The sequence below is a fragment of the Neopelma chrysocephalum genome, unplaced genomic scaffold, assembly GCF_003984885.1.
Source record: "Neopelma chrysocephalum unplaced genomic scaffold, ASM398488v2 Primary Assembly neopelma1_91, whole genome shotgun sequence".
NCBI classification, from domain to species: domain Eukaryota; kingdom Metazoa; phylum Chordata; class Aves; order Passeriformes; family Pipridae; genus Neopelma; species Neopelma chrysocephalum.
The window spans coordinates 4,683,302-4,700,940 of NW_020897753.1; the positions used below are offsets into that span (position 1 = coordinate 4,683,302).

A 17,639-nucleotide genomic window follows, 5' to 3' on the forward strand; every position below is an offset into this window, starting at 1 on the left:
TCAGAGAAGGAAACGGCGTCTAGGAGTGGAGTAACCTTCCTTGGAACTTCCCTCCGGCGCTGGCGGCACTGATTGAATTCCCCGGCGTGGCGAGGGTCTGGGCAGCCCTGCCAGCCCCGGGAAGGTCAGTCCAGCGACTGTCACCCGGAAAGCATCAAAAGCACGGGCTGTCGATAGCGACCTGCATTTGCAGCAAAATCTGAGGGCTTTCTAATTAACTGAGGATCTCTAAATTAGAGCGAAGCCACTCGACAAGCCCCCTCGCACGCCTTAAGTGTCAGGGCTCAGCTGATCGCCGCATCTAACAAGCGCCTGATTTTTAGCAGGAGCTCCCGAGACTCAATCAGCTCCTAATGGCTCCGTTTCAAAACGTTTTCAGTGCATTTTTCATCTCTTACTCTGGAATTTATGCTCTTTGTTCCCCTGCTCAAATATTCCGGCGCTTTTCCTTAATTTCAGGCTTCTGCCTTGCGACAGCTCCTCTGCCCTAACTAGGCAGCTCATCGCTTGCCTCTCCCCTCGTGCGAGTCTCTGCCGTGGCCGCTCGCTCCTCTTTCTAATCAGTAGGTTTCAGAAATTCCCCCTTCCTCTCCCCCTGATGTACAGGTAGTGCTGTGGGGTCTGGAGTTTCATAATGAGCAGGAAGCCCATCTTTAAGCAGACCCCTGTGCCATAAGAGCTGCAAAGTGGTTTTATTTCAGCTTTAAAACCCCTCCCTTTAAGGCAGAGAATGCAGTTTGCAAATGCACCTGATCTTGACCTCCCTCCCGCTGCTGTTCTGCAGCACCACATATTTGGGCGCTGGTGCTCCTGATTTACACCACGGGCAGTGAGATCCAACCCTCATTTCAGCTGCATTCACAGCAGAGTTAGATTATGCACATTTAAACTGGGGACTTCAAGCCGCTGGAAAACGAAGGGGGGATCTTTTCTGACACGTAACTCCCGCCGCCGGTAATGAGACCCATGGATACATCCTTGGAAAGGAGTGATTTGGAACAGATAAATTCCATTCAGGAAGGCAGAGAGTTAATCAGCAACTCTTAAGACTTCTCGGCGTGTGTTTATGTTCCAACAGCTTATCCATATCTTGGCAATTATTCACGTGAAATAGAATATAAATCCCGCAGCCTAATTTTTCTTTGAAAAATTTCCCAAGGTAATCAAATCCCGAAGTGCATCTTCTATTCTGGTGGTTTTATCAGTAAATCAAATTTTTATCATTTATCAGCAAAAGTTAGATTTAAGCATCCTCACTGTAATGTTTCAAAGATGAACATTTGTTTCAGCGGGTGCTGTGCCAATCAATAATCTTCCAGCTTGACTCAGCTATCAATTATTGCCGCAATTATTTGTCTAGTTGGATATTTAAAATGTCATCAGAAAGAGATGATTACATATTCCAGAAAGCAAGGCACTGTATAATCAGATGAACTGAATTCAGTTAAATGTAGTGTGGTACTAACCTGTCCTTCAAAGCTGAATTCTGCAGCCACGACTGAAACAACAGCTTTCTGCATTATTGTAAGGAAACGGATCTTAACCTTGGAACAGTGCGTGTTATTGGGGTCGGGTAATACTCGGCGAGAGGAGACCTTGCAAGCCTGGAAATTGAATCAGCCTTTCTGACATAAAAGAGGGAGGTGGGCTTTTTTTTTTTGGTGGTGGGGGGGGGGGAGAGGGCTGGTTTTGTTGGATTTCATCTGCAAATCTATAAATAAGAAAATCCGCTCTTTATCTGCCTTTCTGGGAATTTCAGCTCCTCAGCTCGAAGCGCCAAGTTTTCTGTGCCCTTTTTGCATTCCTGGACTTGATGTATGTGTGGTAAATACTCTCTGTGCCCCGAGAACGCAATAAAGCTGTAGCAATTCTTGCAAGTCTTCCATCCTCCAAACTCCAGCTATTCGGAGTATTATATCATTTTCAACTTCAAGGATATCTCAGCGGTGGAGAGGATACAGAATAAACTGGAGGAGACTGGACAACTTTATGACACCTTTTGGTCCTATTTGCAAAGCAGAGAGGGGGAAAATACGTATATTTTATCAATTCGACTAATACTTGCTTGTGCAAGTTATGAAACTAAGTGTTGTAGGATCTGGTTCAGCACTTGCTGTGCTTGCAGCTCCACAGTGACATTGAACTTGCTCGGGGACAGAATAAACCTTTGCCTTCTTGGCAGATGATTTGCAGGGGGAGGCGTTGTTTGGGGGGAACCTGCAGTTCCCCTGACCCACTTTGTCAGGATGGTTTGCTCCTGGCTAAATATCATTAATTTGAAAGCGAGAGGAAAGTGAGCCAAAGGGGAAGGCTGGGAAAGAGGAGAGTCTGAAGAGGATCCATTTTGGGAAGGAGATGGTGGAATAAGGCTCCCAAGGAGAGCCCCTCAGCCACGTCAGGGGCTTTTTGGCTCCACCAAGGTGTAGGTGGGAGCAGGGGTGGAGAAGGGGACTTTGGTGGTACCTGGCTGATGAGGAGGGCCGGGGAGGGCTGGTAGGGACCACTACATCTCTGCAAGGTGATGGTTTAAATGCACTTGCTTTACAGAGCTGAGCTCGTCAAATAGAGACTGTAAGATGTGAAAAATCAGCAAAAACAAAGCAAAGCTGTAGGTGCTGATGAGACTTGATGGCTGGTGAGCAGCAGTGGGAAGGTGCCAGCCCCCCTTTCTCCCTGGGATGGGGCTCAGTCGTTCCGAAGCACACTTCATCTCTCCAGGAACACCCCGTCGGCAGAGCCGCCGCATCCTCCAACAAGGTCCTGCAGCACTAATCAGGTCACCAAGCATTAGCAGCTCTTCCCGGGAAAGCACCATCCTGGCGTTGGTCTGGGAGTCTCTGTGTGTAAGAGATCCGTGTGTGTACGATGTGCAGTGCAGGGTATCCACAATGCACAGTCACCTGTGCTGTGGCTGCACAGCTGAGTGATGCCAGGATTGTGATACAAACCAGGAGAAACATCTCCCATCACTGACTGAGCTGTCGTGCTAGAGCATCTCCTTCCTCTCCTTTGCAAGAAACTTTTTGAAGTGTGCCCTGCCTTGTCCTTCAGGTGCTGCCAGCCAGAGAGAAAACAGTAGAAAAGGAAACAATTCATCGTGTAGGTGTACGAGTGAATGAAATGAGTTGGAAGCTCTTTGTGGCTGTATAATTACAACACTGCATTTAAAAAGGGAATTATTGACGTGATTGTCCCCAGCAGCTACTGGGTAAATGCATAATTGCAGACTGTTGTAGCCAGGTACTGTTTGCTGGATGATCAGGATAGGCTGGGAAAGGGGTTTGATGCTTGATGCTCTTTTTGGGGTGATGCTTGGTCCTTGGAAGGTCACAGCTTAGGCAGACCTTCCAGAGGGGGACACACCTTGTGCCAGGTAGGTCCAGAGGAACTGATTTAGAAGGTGTCAATCTCAGGCCACTCCTGTTTGAGTCCATTCCTTTACAATCCCTGTGCCTGCGCTCGGGAGAGGCAGGCAGGGAAGGCTGTGCATCAAAGAATCATAGAATGGTTTGGGTTAAAGGGACCTTAAAGGTCATCTTATTCCAAACCCCTGCTGTGGGCAGGAACACCTTCCACTAGACCTGGCCTTGAAGACTTCCAGGGATGGCATCTGGGATGTTGGTTACTTTGCTAAGGATGTTTTTAGAGATATGAGGTGGTTTCAGTGGGGAGTTGCTCCTGCAGGGCTGACACCATGTGTTTCGTCCTTTAGGTCCTACACTGGTGTGGGTATTTAATGGAGCTGTTACTCCTGGGGTGCAATGGGCCTGCATTGCCTCTGTTTATCCATCCCTGTAAGCATTAGTGTATAGGGTACATACGTGTACTTGGTTAGGTTGTCTTTGCTTGAGGGGTTTCTTTTAGAACTTCATTCAAAGCTGAATTTCAAGCCCAGTGTTGTTTTCCCATGACAGGTTTCTTCTGCTCCTCGCTAATCGAGACGCGACAGATTTCCACCCCCCTCAAGTTTTAAAAAAGCACAAAATCAGTCTCAGCCTCATACCTTGCTTGCCAAGTTGGAGCTTGAAGCAGGTTTTCTTGGTGGCCAAATCGTAATCGCCTTGAAAATGGTGACAGACGTTGAGGTCAGGCCGGTGTTCCTGGCAGCGCTGGTGTGCTCCGGTGGGACCCCAGCACCCTGTTTCTCCCCATCATGGCTTTGGCAAACCATGTGTTTCGTTGCTTGTTGTTAAAGAAATATTTTTTTTGGAAGGGGGAATTTAAGTATTGGGTTTGGTTGTTCTTAGGATGAGTAAATAGTCAGAATATGTTGAGGCTGCAACCAAAGTGGTCGTCCATGAAATCTCCCATTTCTTCTGCAGGGAGGAACCGGTCTCCCTGTTTCCATCCCTTCCCACCTGCTCTTTCCTCAGGCCCCCAAAGAACTTCTGTTTTGTGGAAGCTTGAGCATTGCTGCAAAACCCAGTGAAAATGTGGCTTTGGGAGAAAATGGTGAATTCTTGCAATTCTTAACTCCAGCCTAAATCTTGGACTGGCAAAGCAATGCCAACTGTGCTGTTGTTCTGCTATTGCTGGGGCTTGGGATTCTTTTTGAAGTTTGGGTTCATGGCATTAATGTTTTGTCCTGGTTCTTCCTTAAAAGAGAGTTTTTAAAAGGAGGTATAATGGGAAAAAATGGCATTACTGGTACTTGGTTTAGAAAGTATTTTCCCAGTTTTATTAATATGATTTCAGGAAGTTTGAATTTGCGGGCAAAAAATAATTTCAGGGATATCAATATTGATATGTCAATTTCAACACTGAATATCCATTTCAGAAATATCATTTATCACTAAGTCATAAGTAAGGAAAATCTGGTAAAGATGGCAAGTGGGATGTTGAGGGTCCTGTAAAGCAAAAATTCCTCTGGATTTTTTGACATTTTCACAACTAATCTGGTTCCCAAGACTCTCCACCAGGCCTGTGCGTAAAGAAAGTGGACTCAATTAGCAGAATCTTATTTTTTCAAAGACAGAACAGCAATGGTACTTCTTGCTTTACAAGCAATACTGCATAACTTCCTTCAGAGTTTCGGGGATATTTTCCTTTTTCAGTGTTTCTGAATCTGGTTCATCCCATGATAAAGAAAAAAAGATTAGAGAGGAAGTACCCTCTTGTACATAAATGCAGCTACTGTTGTTACTTAATATTATTCTAATTATTATGACAACAGCAGTGACAATGCTGATGCTCACAGTGCCGTAACAGCTACTTAAAACCAGTTAATGCCGGGCCAGGTTAATTACAATCCTTTTGCAATCTGGAGGATCAGGAGGGAGAATTAGTGCAAGAAGGGAAAAAAAAAAATGTTTGGACAGTTACAGTTTCCCATCTACACTGGTGCTACCACTACCAGGAAAAGGTGAGTCATGCCAGAGCAGCTCTTTCTTACCAAGGGAGAAGTTGGGCTGCTGCAGGCATGGAGTGGACCCACTTATCTCCCAGCCCTGCGACGCTTCCTGTGTCCCAACTGTTTCACTTCTCTAGTTTTCAGTTGAAAGGAATTTCAACAGTGTGGATTTCCAAAAGAGAGAGAGAGGGGAAAAAAAAAAAAGAGATATTTGACAAGCCAGATGGAGAAGAACTGAATCAAGTACAAGTGGTAACAATTAACTCAATTTTTTTTCTTCCCCCCTTTAAATACCATAACAACTCCAAATTTATCAGTCCAAAAAATCAAGCAGTCAGTTGACATTAAAGCTGAATAAAGAAGTTCCTGGGTTTGGCTCAGGCTGTTGCTCCCTTAATTGTTTGGTGGCGAGCAGAAGAGAGGGAGGGGTATACTTACTGCAGGTTACAGCTGTTCGAGTCACTTTTGTCTTTGCAGTTTGATAGTGAAAGGTGTGTGTGTGCCCTGTAGGTACAGGTAGCCTGGTAAAGACTCCTTGGCTTTGTTTACAGGTGTGGGTTTTAGGTTTTAGGAAGGTGAAGGAGAACACAGGAGCTAAACCACCAAGGCTCGCGGTGCTGGACTGTAGAGGGGATGCTGCTGAGAGCAAGGGCTGGACCATCCAGGCAGCAAAGGCCAAATCTTGGTCTGCTCGGAGCTTTCTCTGGCATGAGGATTTCTCTGAGGGAGTAAATCTGCAGCTGTGAATGAAATCTTTGTGAACACCATTGGCACGTCCGCAGTCGCTGCTTTCGCTGCCGGTTTGTTTGTGGAAACACTGGGAAAACTGGGGTGTCTCTGATACTGCGGGTTTGTGTGCAGCCCCTGAGGTGCCCTGGGGTGCAATACACGTCGTATCAGTATCTCACTCCTTACCCTGGTGGTCCTTCCCCAGCAGTGTCCTGCACCCAGGGCTGCCTGTCTGGGGCCAAACAGGGGCAGGGGCATGGAGAGGATGTTGCTGTGTGTGGTATTTCAGCGCTGCTCTTCTGTGAAGCCGCTGGTGTGTCCGGCGAGCAGCTTTCCTGGATCCAGCCCTGACTTTTGAGAAACGAAGGAAGCTCTTCCAAAGCACATTGGCACACGCATGCAGATTATTCCATTACTCACTTGGCAATGCCTGAACTTGCATGCCTAGCTCCAGAAATCTTTTTTTTTTTAAATTTTTTTTTTTTTCCCCTCCCAACAGTGGCATCTAGCTGACAGCTTCTCCTCCCAGCTGGTCTTCTCCCCAGCATCTTGTCTGGCTTTGCTGCTGGTGGCTCTGGACATGGCTTTGGGCCTTGCTCAGAGCCAGCTATGATGTGCCTGGAGGTGTTGGCTTGCTTCGACTCGGACTTTGAGCACGCCGGGTGTATCTGTGAGCACGGTCCAGAACCACCAGCTTTTCCTTAATATAAAAAAAGCCCCTTAATGGTGAAAGCAGCCATCTCTTTCATATTTTACCGGGTAATTGTGCCAACTGCCCTTAAAGGCACTCAAATGCCAATATCCATCCCGCTCATTTGTTAACATTTTGCGGATCAGAAGCTAAATCTGTCACTTGTGTGTCACTGGTTAAGTCACTTCTTTTCAGGGCATGGCAGGCAAGAGCTGTTCTGCTGCGTTTTTTTTAAGGCAGGAGCCAATAACTCGAGGAACACTTAAAAATTCGTGCCATAGTGAAATGCTGTGCCTTGTCACTAGTCTTTTGCTGACTGGGATGTACAGAAGGAATAAATACGTAATGGTGGGTGAGGCTTCACTGGGTGAGACCAGTCAGGTGTCATCTTAACCCGAGGTTTGCGTTTGGTATGTGGTATCCTTGTGTAATTCTCCAGAAGGGGTAATTTCCCAAATAAGAAGAAAATGAGCAGTAAAATTGACTGGGAGGAAAAATGTACACGCAAAAAAAAGCGAATGGTAATTGGAAGCTATTTGTAAAGAGTTGATGAGCTGTCCAGGAAGGAGAGGACAACTTTGGCCCAAATCCAAAACCCACTTCACTCGCTTCAGTGGCGAGATGAGAACAGCAATTAGATATTAAAAAAATCAATATATGACAATTAAAAAAATGGAAAATGGATAACAATCAATCGCAGTGAGAAACCATGATGGCTAGAGAGCTGGTCAGGGGAGCTGAAGATGCCGAGGAAAACTCGTGCCTGGCACCAATGGGGAGAAGGGGAGAGAAGGCTCCTCAGGATTCTGGAGAAAAGGGAAGTGATAGATGGAAGAAACAGTAAAGTAGAAATTTTTGTTAAAAATTTCTTCTGTAGACCTGGAAAGCAGCCTTTCTGTGTTTCTGTATCATGGGTGGGTGGTGACGTTTTTTTTAGCTCATTAGTAGCCAAGGAGGATTTTATGCAAGGTACAGTGGAGAGAAATACTTTTGAACAAAAAGTATTTTGCTTGCACCTAAGAAACTCTGAAGAGTTGACACGTGATGCTAGTTTTTCAAAAAGCTTATGGACTGGGAAAATGATGTCAAGAGCTGGTCAGGGTAATGTGGGAGAGTTGGCAACACTTTGCTTATATCTTCTGGGCAAAATAATTGAAGGGCCAACATAAGATTCAATTGATAAAGAATTAAGGGATAGAAATATAATTCGTGCCACTCAACTCAGATTTATGGAATATAGATCTTGTTAAATAAAGCTGATTTCATTCTTCTAGGTGACAACTTTGGTTGATAAATGTGGATGAAATAGACTCTGTGTGGTGTTGGACGCGGTGCCTTGTGATATTGTGCATGGGAGGACTGAGCACTGGGTGGTACTGCTGGCACAGGCGATTCAGAGCTGGCCAATAGATTTGGGAATGTGGGGGCTTAGCTGGAGAGGTCAGCAGGGGCCACAGTGGTGGTTAGTGCTTCATTTATGATCTGGAAATTAATATGCAGTTGCGGCTGATTCGCTTTGTGGGTGAAGCAGAGGTGGGTGGACGGGCGAAGAGCAAGAGGGGTGGGTTTATGGGGTGGCCTGGGCAGACTGTCAAGAAGGGTGTGTTGAGAACACACTGGGTACAGCCTGCTGTGCTCCTTGGCTAGAAGAGCAGAATTGGGGCCATGCTCACACAGCTGGAGTACAGTACTCTAGAAGGCAGCAGCTCTGTGGGAGGCTTAGAGGAAAATCAGCTCTTTCCCAGCATGGTGCCAGTGTGAGAAGGGCTAGGCTGGTCCTTGAGTAGTGGAGGAGGATGAAGGGGTGGAAAAATAACTAAATTTTGAAGTGTGGCTTGATTTTTGGTTGCAATAAGTACCCTTGCTGTGCATGAGGGGGGCCCACTGTGCACCAAGAGCTTTTCAGTGTATCAACCACAAAAAAAAAAAAATCAAAAAGAGAACAGGTAGATATTGGAGCCAGAGAAATTCAGGTGGATCCCAGTACCCGTCTGTAAGTGTGGTTAGCTGTGGGAACTGACAGTGGTGGCAAGCAGGGGGTGTTTTTCACGTCTTCTGAGCTGGTTTGAGTAGTTTTCACTGGGTTTTTGTGCTTTGCCCTACAGATGGTTTGTGGTGCTGAGGAGGTCATGCTTTACTGAAAGGCACCGTGTTGGTCACAGGGTGACACGTATTGGAGGAAAGGTAGAGAGTGAGGGCTGGTGGGCCCTTCCAGCCTTGAATTCCTCGATGTGAAGCAGCCGAGGATGTGAGCTCCAGCCCTGCTGCTGGTGGCCAAGGAGGGTGGTTCAGCAGTGACCAGCTTTGCACCTGGATATGGGGGATTCCTGGTAGCCTCCTGGAAATTGGCTGAAGCCCTGATGGCATCACAATGGATAACACATCCATCACATTGTCCAGGTGGACAATGAAGCACCAAGAGCCCTGTGGGACGTTCTCCAGCTCTGTCCCTGGCCAGCAGCAGCTGCTGCATCTCCCTGCTGTGAGACCCACCTCGCTTGCCCGTGGTCTTGCCCAGATGTGTTGGCTGGGAAGCCTTTGTGGACACAGGGGCCGGCCCATAGCTGGGAGACATCAGTGGACACACAACCTTTGGGTCCTGCAATCCCATCTGACTCTTGAGGGGACCCAAACGCTGTACTAAAAAAAAAAAGTGTTGGTGGGATGGGAGGAAGGGAAGGCACATCCCTTCCAAAACCAGGGATTGCCATGGTGGTGTAAGGACCCATCTCATTGCTGACGGGCAACGTGTGGATTAGTGCCATAATTCCTGCAGCTTGGCAAGGCTGCAGCAGACTGGAACGTATCTCTAGGTGGTGATATGGTCAGTCAATAGCCTTCATAATTAATCAGGCACTAATAGACAAATTAGAAATCACGTCTCTTCAAAGCAGGAGGTGGAGACAAATGGCCGGTGGATTTTAACTGTTTCGCTCCTTTATTTTATTGCCTGGTTTTACGTTGCTCCCTTGAAAATGGTGCTTTGTTTAGGGGAGTTTTGTACATAAACATGATTTTAAATTTAAATTATTGTCTTAATTACCAAACACGGATGGTGAATTGAAAACTTGTTTTTCAGGCAAGCACATGAAGAATAATCTTACATTTTACACTCCACTAAATCAATGTAGCCCTAATTTTGCCACGCAGGAAATCAATTCCAGTCTTTATAACAGTCGAAGATGTTATGAACAAAGTAATTTCGCAAATTATGGCAAGTAACACATTTATTGATGACTGTAGTTTAGGAATTTAGAATTTGTGAGCGCTGTAATATAATAAGGCCGTACTGGCAGGAGCTGAGTGAAATACAGATTATACGGTGAAACTGTAATGCATCATTTGCTATTAGTGGACTGGTAATAATTACCAGTTTCAAAGCAGCTTTTTCCATGTAATCTTTAGTCTCAGTCGTAACAGCCCTTCTCATTGACATTATGATTACACGAGCTGCCCTTATGATCTGGAATATCTAGTTGATGGGAATACTAAAATGTGGTAGCGAAAGCTCGATGTTGTATCCTCATTATAAGATAAAATGCTATTTTCTCTGACCTGATCTATAAGGTAGAGAGGCGAGGTGGCATTACGTTGTTAGCTCCTACTGTGGTGTTAAAAACTTACACTTCATTATGGTGAAGCAAGATGAAATTTTCCTGTTTAAGATTTCGGATTGTGTTTTTTTTTCCCTGAGCTCACAAATGAGCATAGGAATGTGAAAGTCCAATTGAATTTCCCTCTTAATTTCAGCAGATTTAAGTATTTATCTGAGCTCGCACGCCTGGCACGTGCTAAACACCACAGTGCATTTTATTCCGGCTTCAGGATGAAACGTTAAATGTTATTCCAAGGGCTTTTAAAGTGATTAAAGTGTTAAACGCCTGCTGTAGACGATTGAGTCTCTTCGCTCGCCTGATTCAGCTTCTCAGGCCAAACGTAGAAAAGCAGCAGAGCCGGGAGGCAGGGAGGAAAGCTGGGATGGAGCAGTACAGCCAGCGCTGGATCTCATAGGATCCACGGGATGGTTTGGGTTGGAAGGGGTAGGATGTCTAGTTAAAGATATCTAAAGATATCTAGTTCCATCTCGTACCCCCAGATCATCACTCGGCTCACCTGAGGAAGAAAATGTACACATGAAGCTTTTCTTCCCTTCCTCCCAAGTGAGATAGGAAACACAACGGGTGCAGATAAAGCGAGGAAATGTGGACATTTTCTTTCCAAATCTGCCTGATTTGTTTTTTTAATTTTCCTCTTCTTCATACTAAGCAAATAGGGGAAACCTAATGGGGGCAACTCTCAGTGCAGCCTGTTTACCCTAACAGCCTGTTTAGCCTAAGGAGCAGATTCCTTGGAATATGAGTGTTGGGTCAGTGCAGGAGTACGTGGTGACAGTTGGTATCACCCCGAGTGCTGATGCCCTTGGAGGGCTCCTGGTTTATTCCTCAGCAAACCTCAACACTGTGTTAATTTTTTACAATATCCCTGAACAGCAGCTCTGTGAGAACTGCTGGACAAGGCTGGAAATGAATTTTTGTCCTTCTCTTAACTCCGGTTTCGGTTTACCAGCATTTAGCAAAGAGCATCCGTGTGGGGGTGGAAGTGAATTATTTTCAAAATCCCAGTAATCAATAAAAGCACCCTCACCTTCGCCATATCTCACACCACTCTTTCCTTGCGGGCGGCCCTCAAAAAGTTATTCATCCCCCTTTGTTTTGTTGTATATTAGAAGGGGCTGCTTTCTGCTGTCATTATTAGCCGGCTTTTTGTTTAGTTATTTATTAGTTGGTTGCTCTTTTATAATGTCCATGTTATCTCCAAAAATAAATTATTATGAAATAGAGTTAGCCTGCTACTTGCCAAAGTGGCATTTACCATCCTCAGCTTCTTTTCAGCGCGAGAGAAATAATGCGGCTCCGTCAGGGCGCTCGGCCAGGCCTCCTGGCCACCCTCCAGCTCTTTCCCTGGCGGAGCTGCCGCTCCCGCTGCCTTCCCCTTTCCCTGTCCCGTGCTCCCTTGTTTTTTTTTTCTTCCTTTTTTTTTTTTTTTGTAATTTGCCCCAGAGTGGAATCTATGCTAAGGAGCAGAAGTTGATGCCTAATTTTGTACACATTGTTAGTCTCAAAATAAGGAGGAGACTAATAATAACGTGTTGATGCCCAGCTTGCTGGCGGTTGTGATGCTTTGGGTTGCTGCTTTGAACTGATCTGTGTGAGTGCTTTTCAGAGGGGGATTTATTTATTTTATACTTACTTATCTATTTATTTACCCCCCTCACTCCAAATACGTGCAGCCTCTTGTAGCACAAAGTCCGCTGAGTTGGAGCTGGCACTGATTGACTTTAATACCTTCCTTTTTTTCACAGCTTGTTTTGTGCTGTGGTTACCTGCCACTGTTCAGTTTTGAACTGGGAACTGGGGTTGGTTGGGAGGAGGTGGATACGCTTTGGGTGGGCTTGGACCTTCGTGTTGCGCCCCTTGTTTCCTCCCGTCCCTGTCCCCTGCACCTGAGCTGGGATGTCCCTTTCCCAGCTCCCGACTGAGCGTCCCGGAGGAGAGGAGCTTAGGCGGGGAGTTGAGCTCTCGCCCGCCGGTGGACGGCCGGAGATTGACGCTGCTTGTTGTGTTATTTTGCAGGTAAAGACGAGCCCAGCAGCTACACGTGTACGACTTGTAAACAGCCTTTCAACAGCGCCTGGTTCCTCTTGCAGCATGCACAGAACACGCACGGCTTACGGATCTACCTAGAAAGCGAGCACGGCAGCCCCCTGACGCCACGGGTTGGTATCCCAACAGGACTAGGTGCAGAGTGCCCTTCCCAGCCACCTCTCCACGGGATTCACATTGCAGACAATAACCCTTTTAACCTGCTCAGAATACCCGGCTCGGTCTCGAGGGAGGCGTCGGGGCTGGGAGAAGGGCGTTTCCCACCCACGCCGCCCCTCTTTAGCCCTCCCCCGAGGCACCATTTGGATCCGCATCGCATTGAGCGCCTGGGTGCGGAAGAAATGGCTCTGGCCACCCATCACCCTAGTGCCTTTGACAGGGTGCTGCGACTGAACCCCATGGCGATGGAGCCCCCCGCTATGGATTTCTCCCGGAGGCTGCGGGAGCTGGCCGGCAACACCTCCAGCCCACCCTTGTCCCCGAGCCGGCCCAGCCCTATGCAAAGGTTGCTGCAGCCCTTCCAGCCCGGCAGCAAGCCCCCGTTCCTGGCCACGCCGCCCCTTCCTCCTCTGCAGTCCGCTCCTCCTCCCTCCCAGCCCCCCATGAAGTCCAAGTCCTGCGAGTTCTGCGGGAAGACCTTCAAGTTTCAGAGCAACCTGGTGGTCCACCGCCGGAGCCACACCGGGGAGAAGCCCTACAAGTGCAACCTCTGCGACCACGCCTGCACGCAGGCCAGCAAGCTGAAGCGCCACATGAAGACCCACATGCACAAGTCCTCCCCCATGACAGTGAAGTCGGACGATGGGCTCTCCACCGCCAGCTCCCCTGAGCCGGGCACCAGCGACCTGGTGGGCAGCGCCAGCAGCGCCCTCAAGTCCGTGGTGGCCAAGTTCAAGAGCGAGAACGACCCCAACATGATCCCTGAGAACGGGGATGAGGAAGAGGAGGAGGAGGAGGAGGAAGAGGAGGAGGAGGAGGAGGAAGAGGAGGAGGACTTGAACGAGAGCGACAGGCCGGACTATGGCTTCGGAATGAGCCTGGAGGCGGCCCGCCACCACGAGAACAGCTCGCGGGCCGGCGAGGAGGGCCGGTCGATGCCGGACGTCATGCAGGGCATGGTCTTGAGCTCCATGCAGCACTTCAGCGAGGCCTTCCACCAGGTCCTGGGGGAGAAACACAAGCGGGGCCACCTCCCCGAGCCTGAGGTGCACAGGGACACTTGCGACGAAGACTCGGTGGCCGGCGAGTCCGACCGCATCGACGAGGGCGCGGTCAACGGCCGGGGCTGCTCCCCGGGGGAGTCCGCCTCGGGAGGCCTGTCCAAAAAGCTGCTGCTGGGTAGCCCCAGCTCCCTGAGCCCCTTCTCCAAACGCATCAAGCTGGAGAAGGAGTTCGACCTGCCGGCCGCCGCCATGCCCAACACCGAGAACGTTTACTCCCAGTGGCTGGCGGGCTACGCCGCCTCCCGGCAGCTGAAGGACCCCTTCCTCAGCTTCGGCGACTCCCGACAATCGCCCTTCGCCTCCTCCTCCGAGCACTCCTCGGAGAACGGCAGCCTGCGCTTCTCCACGCCGCCGGGCGAGCTGGACGGAGGGATCTCAGGCCGCAGCGGCACGGGAAGCGGAGGGAGCACCCCCCATATTAGTGGCCCGGGCCCTGGCAGGCCCAGCTCAAAAGAGGGCAGACGCAGCGACACTTGTGAGTACTGTGGGAAGGTCTTCAAGAACTGTAGTAATCTCACCGTCCACAGACGGAGCCACACGGGCGAGAGGCCGTATAAGTGTGAGCTTTGCAACTACGCCTGCGCCCAGAGTAGCAAGCTCACCCGGCACATGAAAACACACGGGCAGGTGGGAAAGGACGTTTACAAATGCGAGATTTGTAAGATGCCTTTTAGCGTGTACAGTACCCTGGAGAAACACATGAAAAAATGGCACAGTGATCGAGTCTTGAATAACGAGATAAAAACTGAATAGAGGTATATTCGTACCCCCCCCTCCCCATCCACCCCCGTCCCTAACCCATCCCGCATCCCCGTAGAGGTTTTCTAGTCCCTTGTGATGGAAGTCATGGAAGCTAAGGATATTCGGAAAGTGCTTGTCACCAGCACACCCTGTTTATTTTCTTTTTGTTCTCACCGTTTGAATGCATGATCTGTATCGGGGCAATACTATTGCATTTTACGCAAACTTTGAGCCTTTCTCTTGTGCAATAATTTACATGTTGTGTATGTTGGGTTTTTTTTTTTTCTTTATTTTGGGTTGTTTTTTTTTTATTTTGGTTGGTTTTCTTTTCTTTTTTTTTTTTTTTAATTTTTGGATTAGACAGCATGTATGGTATGTTATGGCTGTTTTTAAATTGTCCCTGATTAGTTGCTGAGCAAACACGTCGCTGTTTCCAATTCCGTTCGGGAAAAAAAAAAAAAAAGGAGAAAAAAAAAAAAGAGGAAAAAAGAGGAGAGAGGAGGAGGCAAAAAGAAAAAAAAAAAGGAAAAAAAAAAGTGGAAACAAAACCAAACCCGAGAGCAAACAAAACCGACCATGCTGCATACATCCTGTAATACATATCATGTACAGTTTTGTTTTGTGACGTGCGAAGGAAAACACGCTTTTGGGTAACCCTCTGCGGACAGGACCGATAGCACCGAAGAAGCGTTGCGTTAGCTAGATTGCTGTCTTTGAAACAATAAACCCACCGATTGGAGAAAGAAAGTTCCCCTTAGGAACGTTTAAAAAAAAAAATTTAAAAAAAAAAGAAAAAAAAAAAGGCCTTTAATTGGAAAGTAACCAGTCAGGAAGAGGTAGATTTCTATTAGTTTGGTTTCAAACACACACACACACATACACACATGCTAATAATAATAATAATAAATAATCTGAGTGCCTTGGATCTGTCGCGGCCGATGCCGATGGCTCCTTTCTGCTCGTCCTCCACGCGTAGCTCGTCGCCGCCACGTCGGTCGCGGTGTCGAGCTTCTCCCCGCCGGGCCCACGAGTCCACCTCGTGCCCCCCTCACCACGCCGGCTCCCTAGGAACGAAGAGGAAAGAGAGAAACTAAAGAAGAGAAAGAAATGACCCGCTCAGTCCTAGTTAATCATCATTCTCCTCTGCCTTTTTATTATTTTATTATTACTATTATTATTATTATTATTATTTTTAAACCAAACTGATCATACCAGTCTAAAGACCCGCTTGGCTCCTGGAGAGAGCTTAAAACGAGATGTAGAATCTGTCCCCTCCCCACCCCCCCCGCCCTCCCCAAACTTTTATTCCCCCTCCCCATCAATGATTAAATAGAATGTGAAACGCGCAGAGGCCCTTCAACACCATTAAACACACAATAAAGGAAATCCGTTTTATGAAGATATTTACTTTTAATAATATCTTTTATTGATTCTGGCACCAAAACAAATAAATCCGGAGCCACTTGGTTGTCAAGCTGACAATCAAATTATAAACTTTAAGACCTCCTGTATACCGTATAAAAAAATAAAATAAAGACTGGCAATAATATTTTACTGAGTGTAACAGATAGGGGAGCAAAAAAATAAATAAATTGTGATTTATTAGCACAATGTGGTACTGTTTGCCATTTAAAACTAGAACAGGTGTATAAGCTAATATCGACACAGTGATGATTAACTATGAACTATTAAGACTTGCCTTTAATGTGACGCTTGGAAGAAGTAACAGAAAATTTAAAAAAAAAAAGGAAAAAAGCGAAAGAGTAGCAGGATCTGTCTGTGCTCCCTAAAAGTTGTCCTTCATTTTTTTTTTCCCATCCTCTGTGTGCTATTTGTGTTGACGTGGAAGAGGATTCCTTGTTTTATTCTTAAGCTAGCGCCCGCCCCGGTTGGTGTTCAAATAGCACTTGACTCTGCCTGTGATGTCTGTATCTTTTCTTTAATCGAAGGTACAGAGGTTGAGTATAAAATAAGACTGCTCAGATAGGACAATTAAGTGCACTGTACAATTTTCCCAGTTTACAGGTCTATACTTTAAGGGAAAAGTTGCAAGAATGCTGAGGAAAAAAAAAAATCTAAAAAAAAAATAAAAATCGGACATGATCTCATTGATGAGCATAAAAAAAAAACAAAACAGACAAAAAACAAAACCACAAAACCCCACAAACTTTGCCAGCCATTTACTTGACTAATGAGCTTATCTTCTCGGACGCGACATTACAGCGCTGTGAATGGAAACAGACTCTCTACACTCACATAAAATGAATGATTGCTTTCGCTCCTACAGTGCAAGGAAATTTTTTTTTTTTGTTTTTTTTTTGTACGAAAAAAAAGGAGGAAAAAAAAACCGCCACAAAAAACTTTTTTTAAATATAAATGTTAAGAAAATTTTTTTAAGGAAAAAAAATTTAAAAAAAAAAAACCACAACACTTCATTATGTTTAGGGGGAAACTGTATTTTAGGGTTCATCGTCTTGGTGGTGTACAAGACTTGTTATTCATTTTAAAATGGTAGTGGAAATTCTATGCCTTGGATATACACAGCTCTTCAGGTTGTATAAAAACATGCATTGGGGAAAGGTTTAAGATTATATAGTACTTAAATATAGGAAAATGCACACTCATGTTGATTCCTATGCTAAAACACATTTATGGTCTCTTTTTTCTGTATTTCTAGAATGGTATTTGAATTAAATGTTCATCTAGTGTAGGCACTATAGTATTTATATTGAAGCTTGTATTTTTAACTGTTGCTTGTTCTCTCAAAAGGTATCGATGTACCTTTTTTGGTAGTGGAAAAAAAAAAAAACCACAGGCTGCCACAGTATATTTTTTTAATTTGGCAGGATAATATAGTGCAAATTATTTGTATGTTTCAAAAAAAAGAAAAAAGACAAAAAGACAAAAAAAAGTGTGACATTGTACAGATCCGAGGCCATATAATGGCTCTCTGGGGGAAACCTGTTCCGATGTCACGCTGCTGGCCGTCACAGAGGGGTGTACATATCTTTTTTCGTTCTTTTTTCCTGCTGCCATACTGTATGCAGTACTGCAAGCTAATAACGTTGGTTTGTTATGTAGTGTGCTTTATGTCCCTTTCCTTCTATCACCCGACATTCCAGCATCTTAAAACTTCATATGCAGTAAAAGAAAGAAAAGAAAAGAAAAGAAAGAAAGAAAAGAAAGAAAGGAGAAATAAAAAAAAAGCTAAAAAAAAAAAGGAAAAAAAAAAGAAAAGAAAA

General features: G+C 46.2%; 1 protein-coding gene across 8 annotated transcripts in view; it reads left to right on the forward strand.

The window, feature by feature from the left end:
* BCL11A (BCL11A, BAF complex component) overlaps window positions 1-17,639 on the forward strand; it is a 142,207-nt gene that overhangs the window by 119,710 nt on the left and 4,858 nt on the right. For 5 of the 8 annotated variants that reach the window (XM_027693303.1, XM_027693305.1, XM_027693304.1 and 2 more), the window contains one exon: window positions 12,404-17,616. In XM_027693303.1, coding sequence (XP_027549104.1) covers window positions 12,404-14,409 — 2,006 coding nt within the window. In that variant the 3' untranslated portion in view covers window positions 14,410-17,616. Of the gene's footprint in view, window positions 1-12,403; window positions 17,617-17,639 lie in introns of those variants that run through there. The other 3 variants (XM_027693301.1, XM_027693306.1, XM_027693307.1) reach the window with 2 other exon arrangements.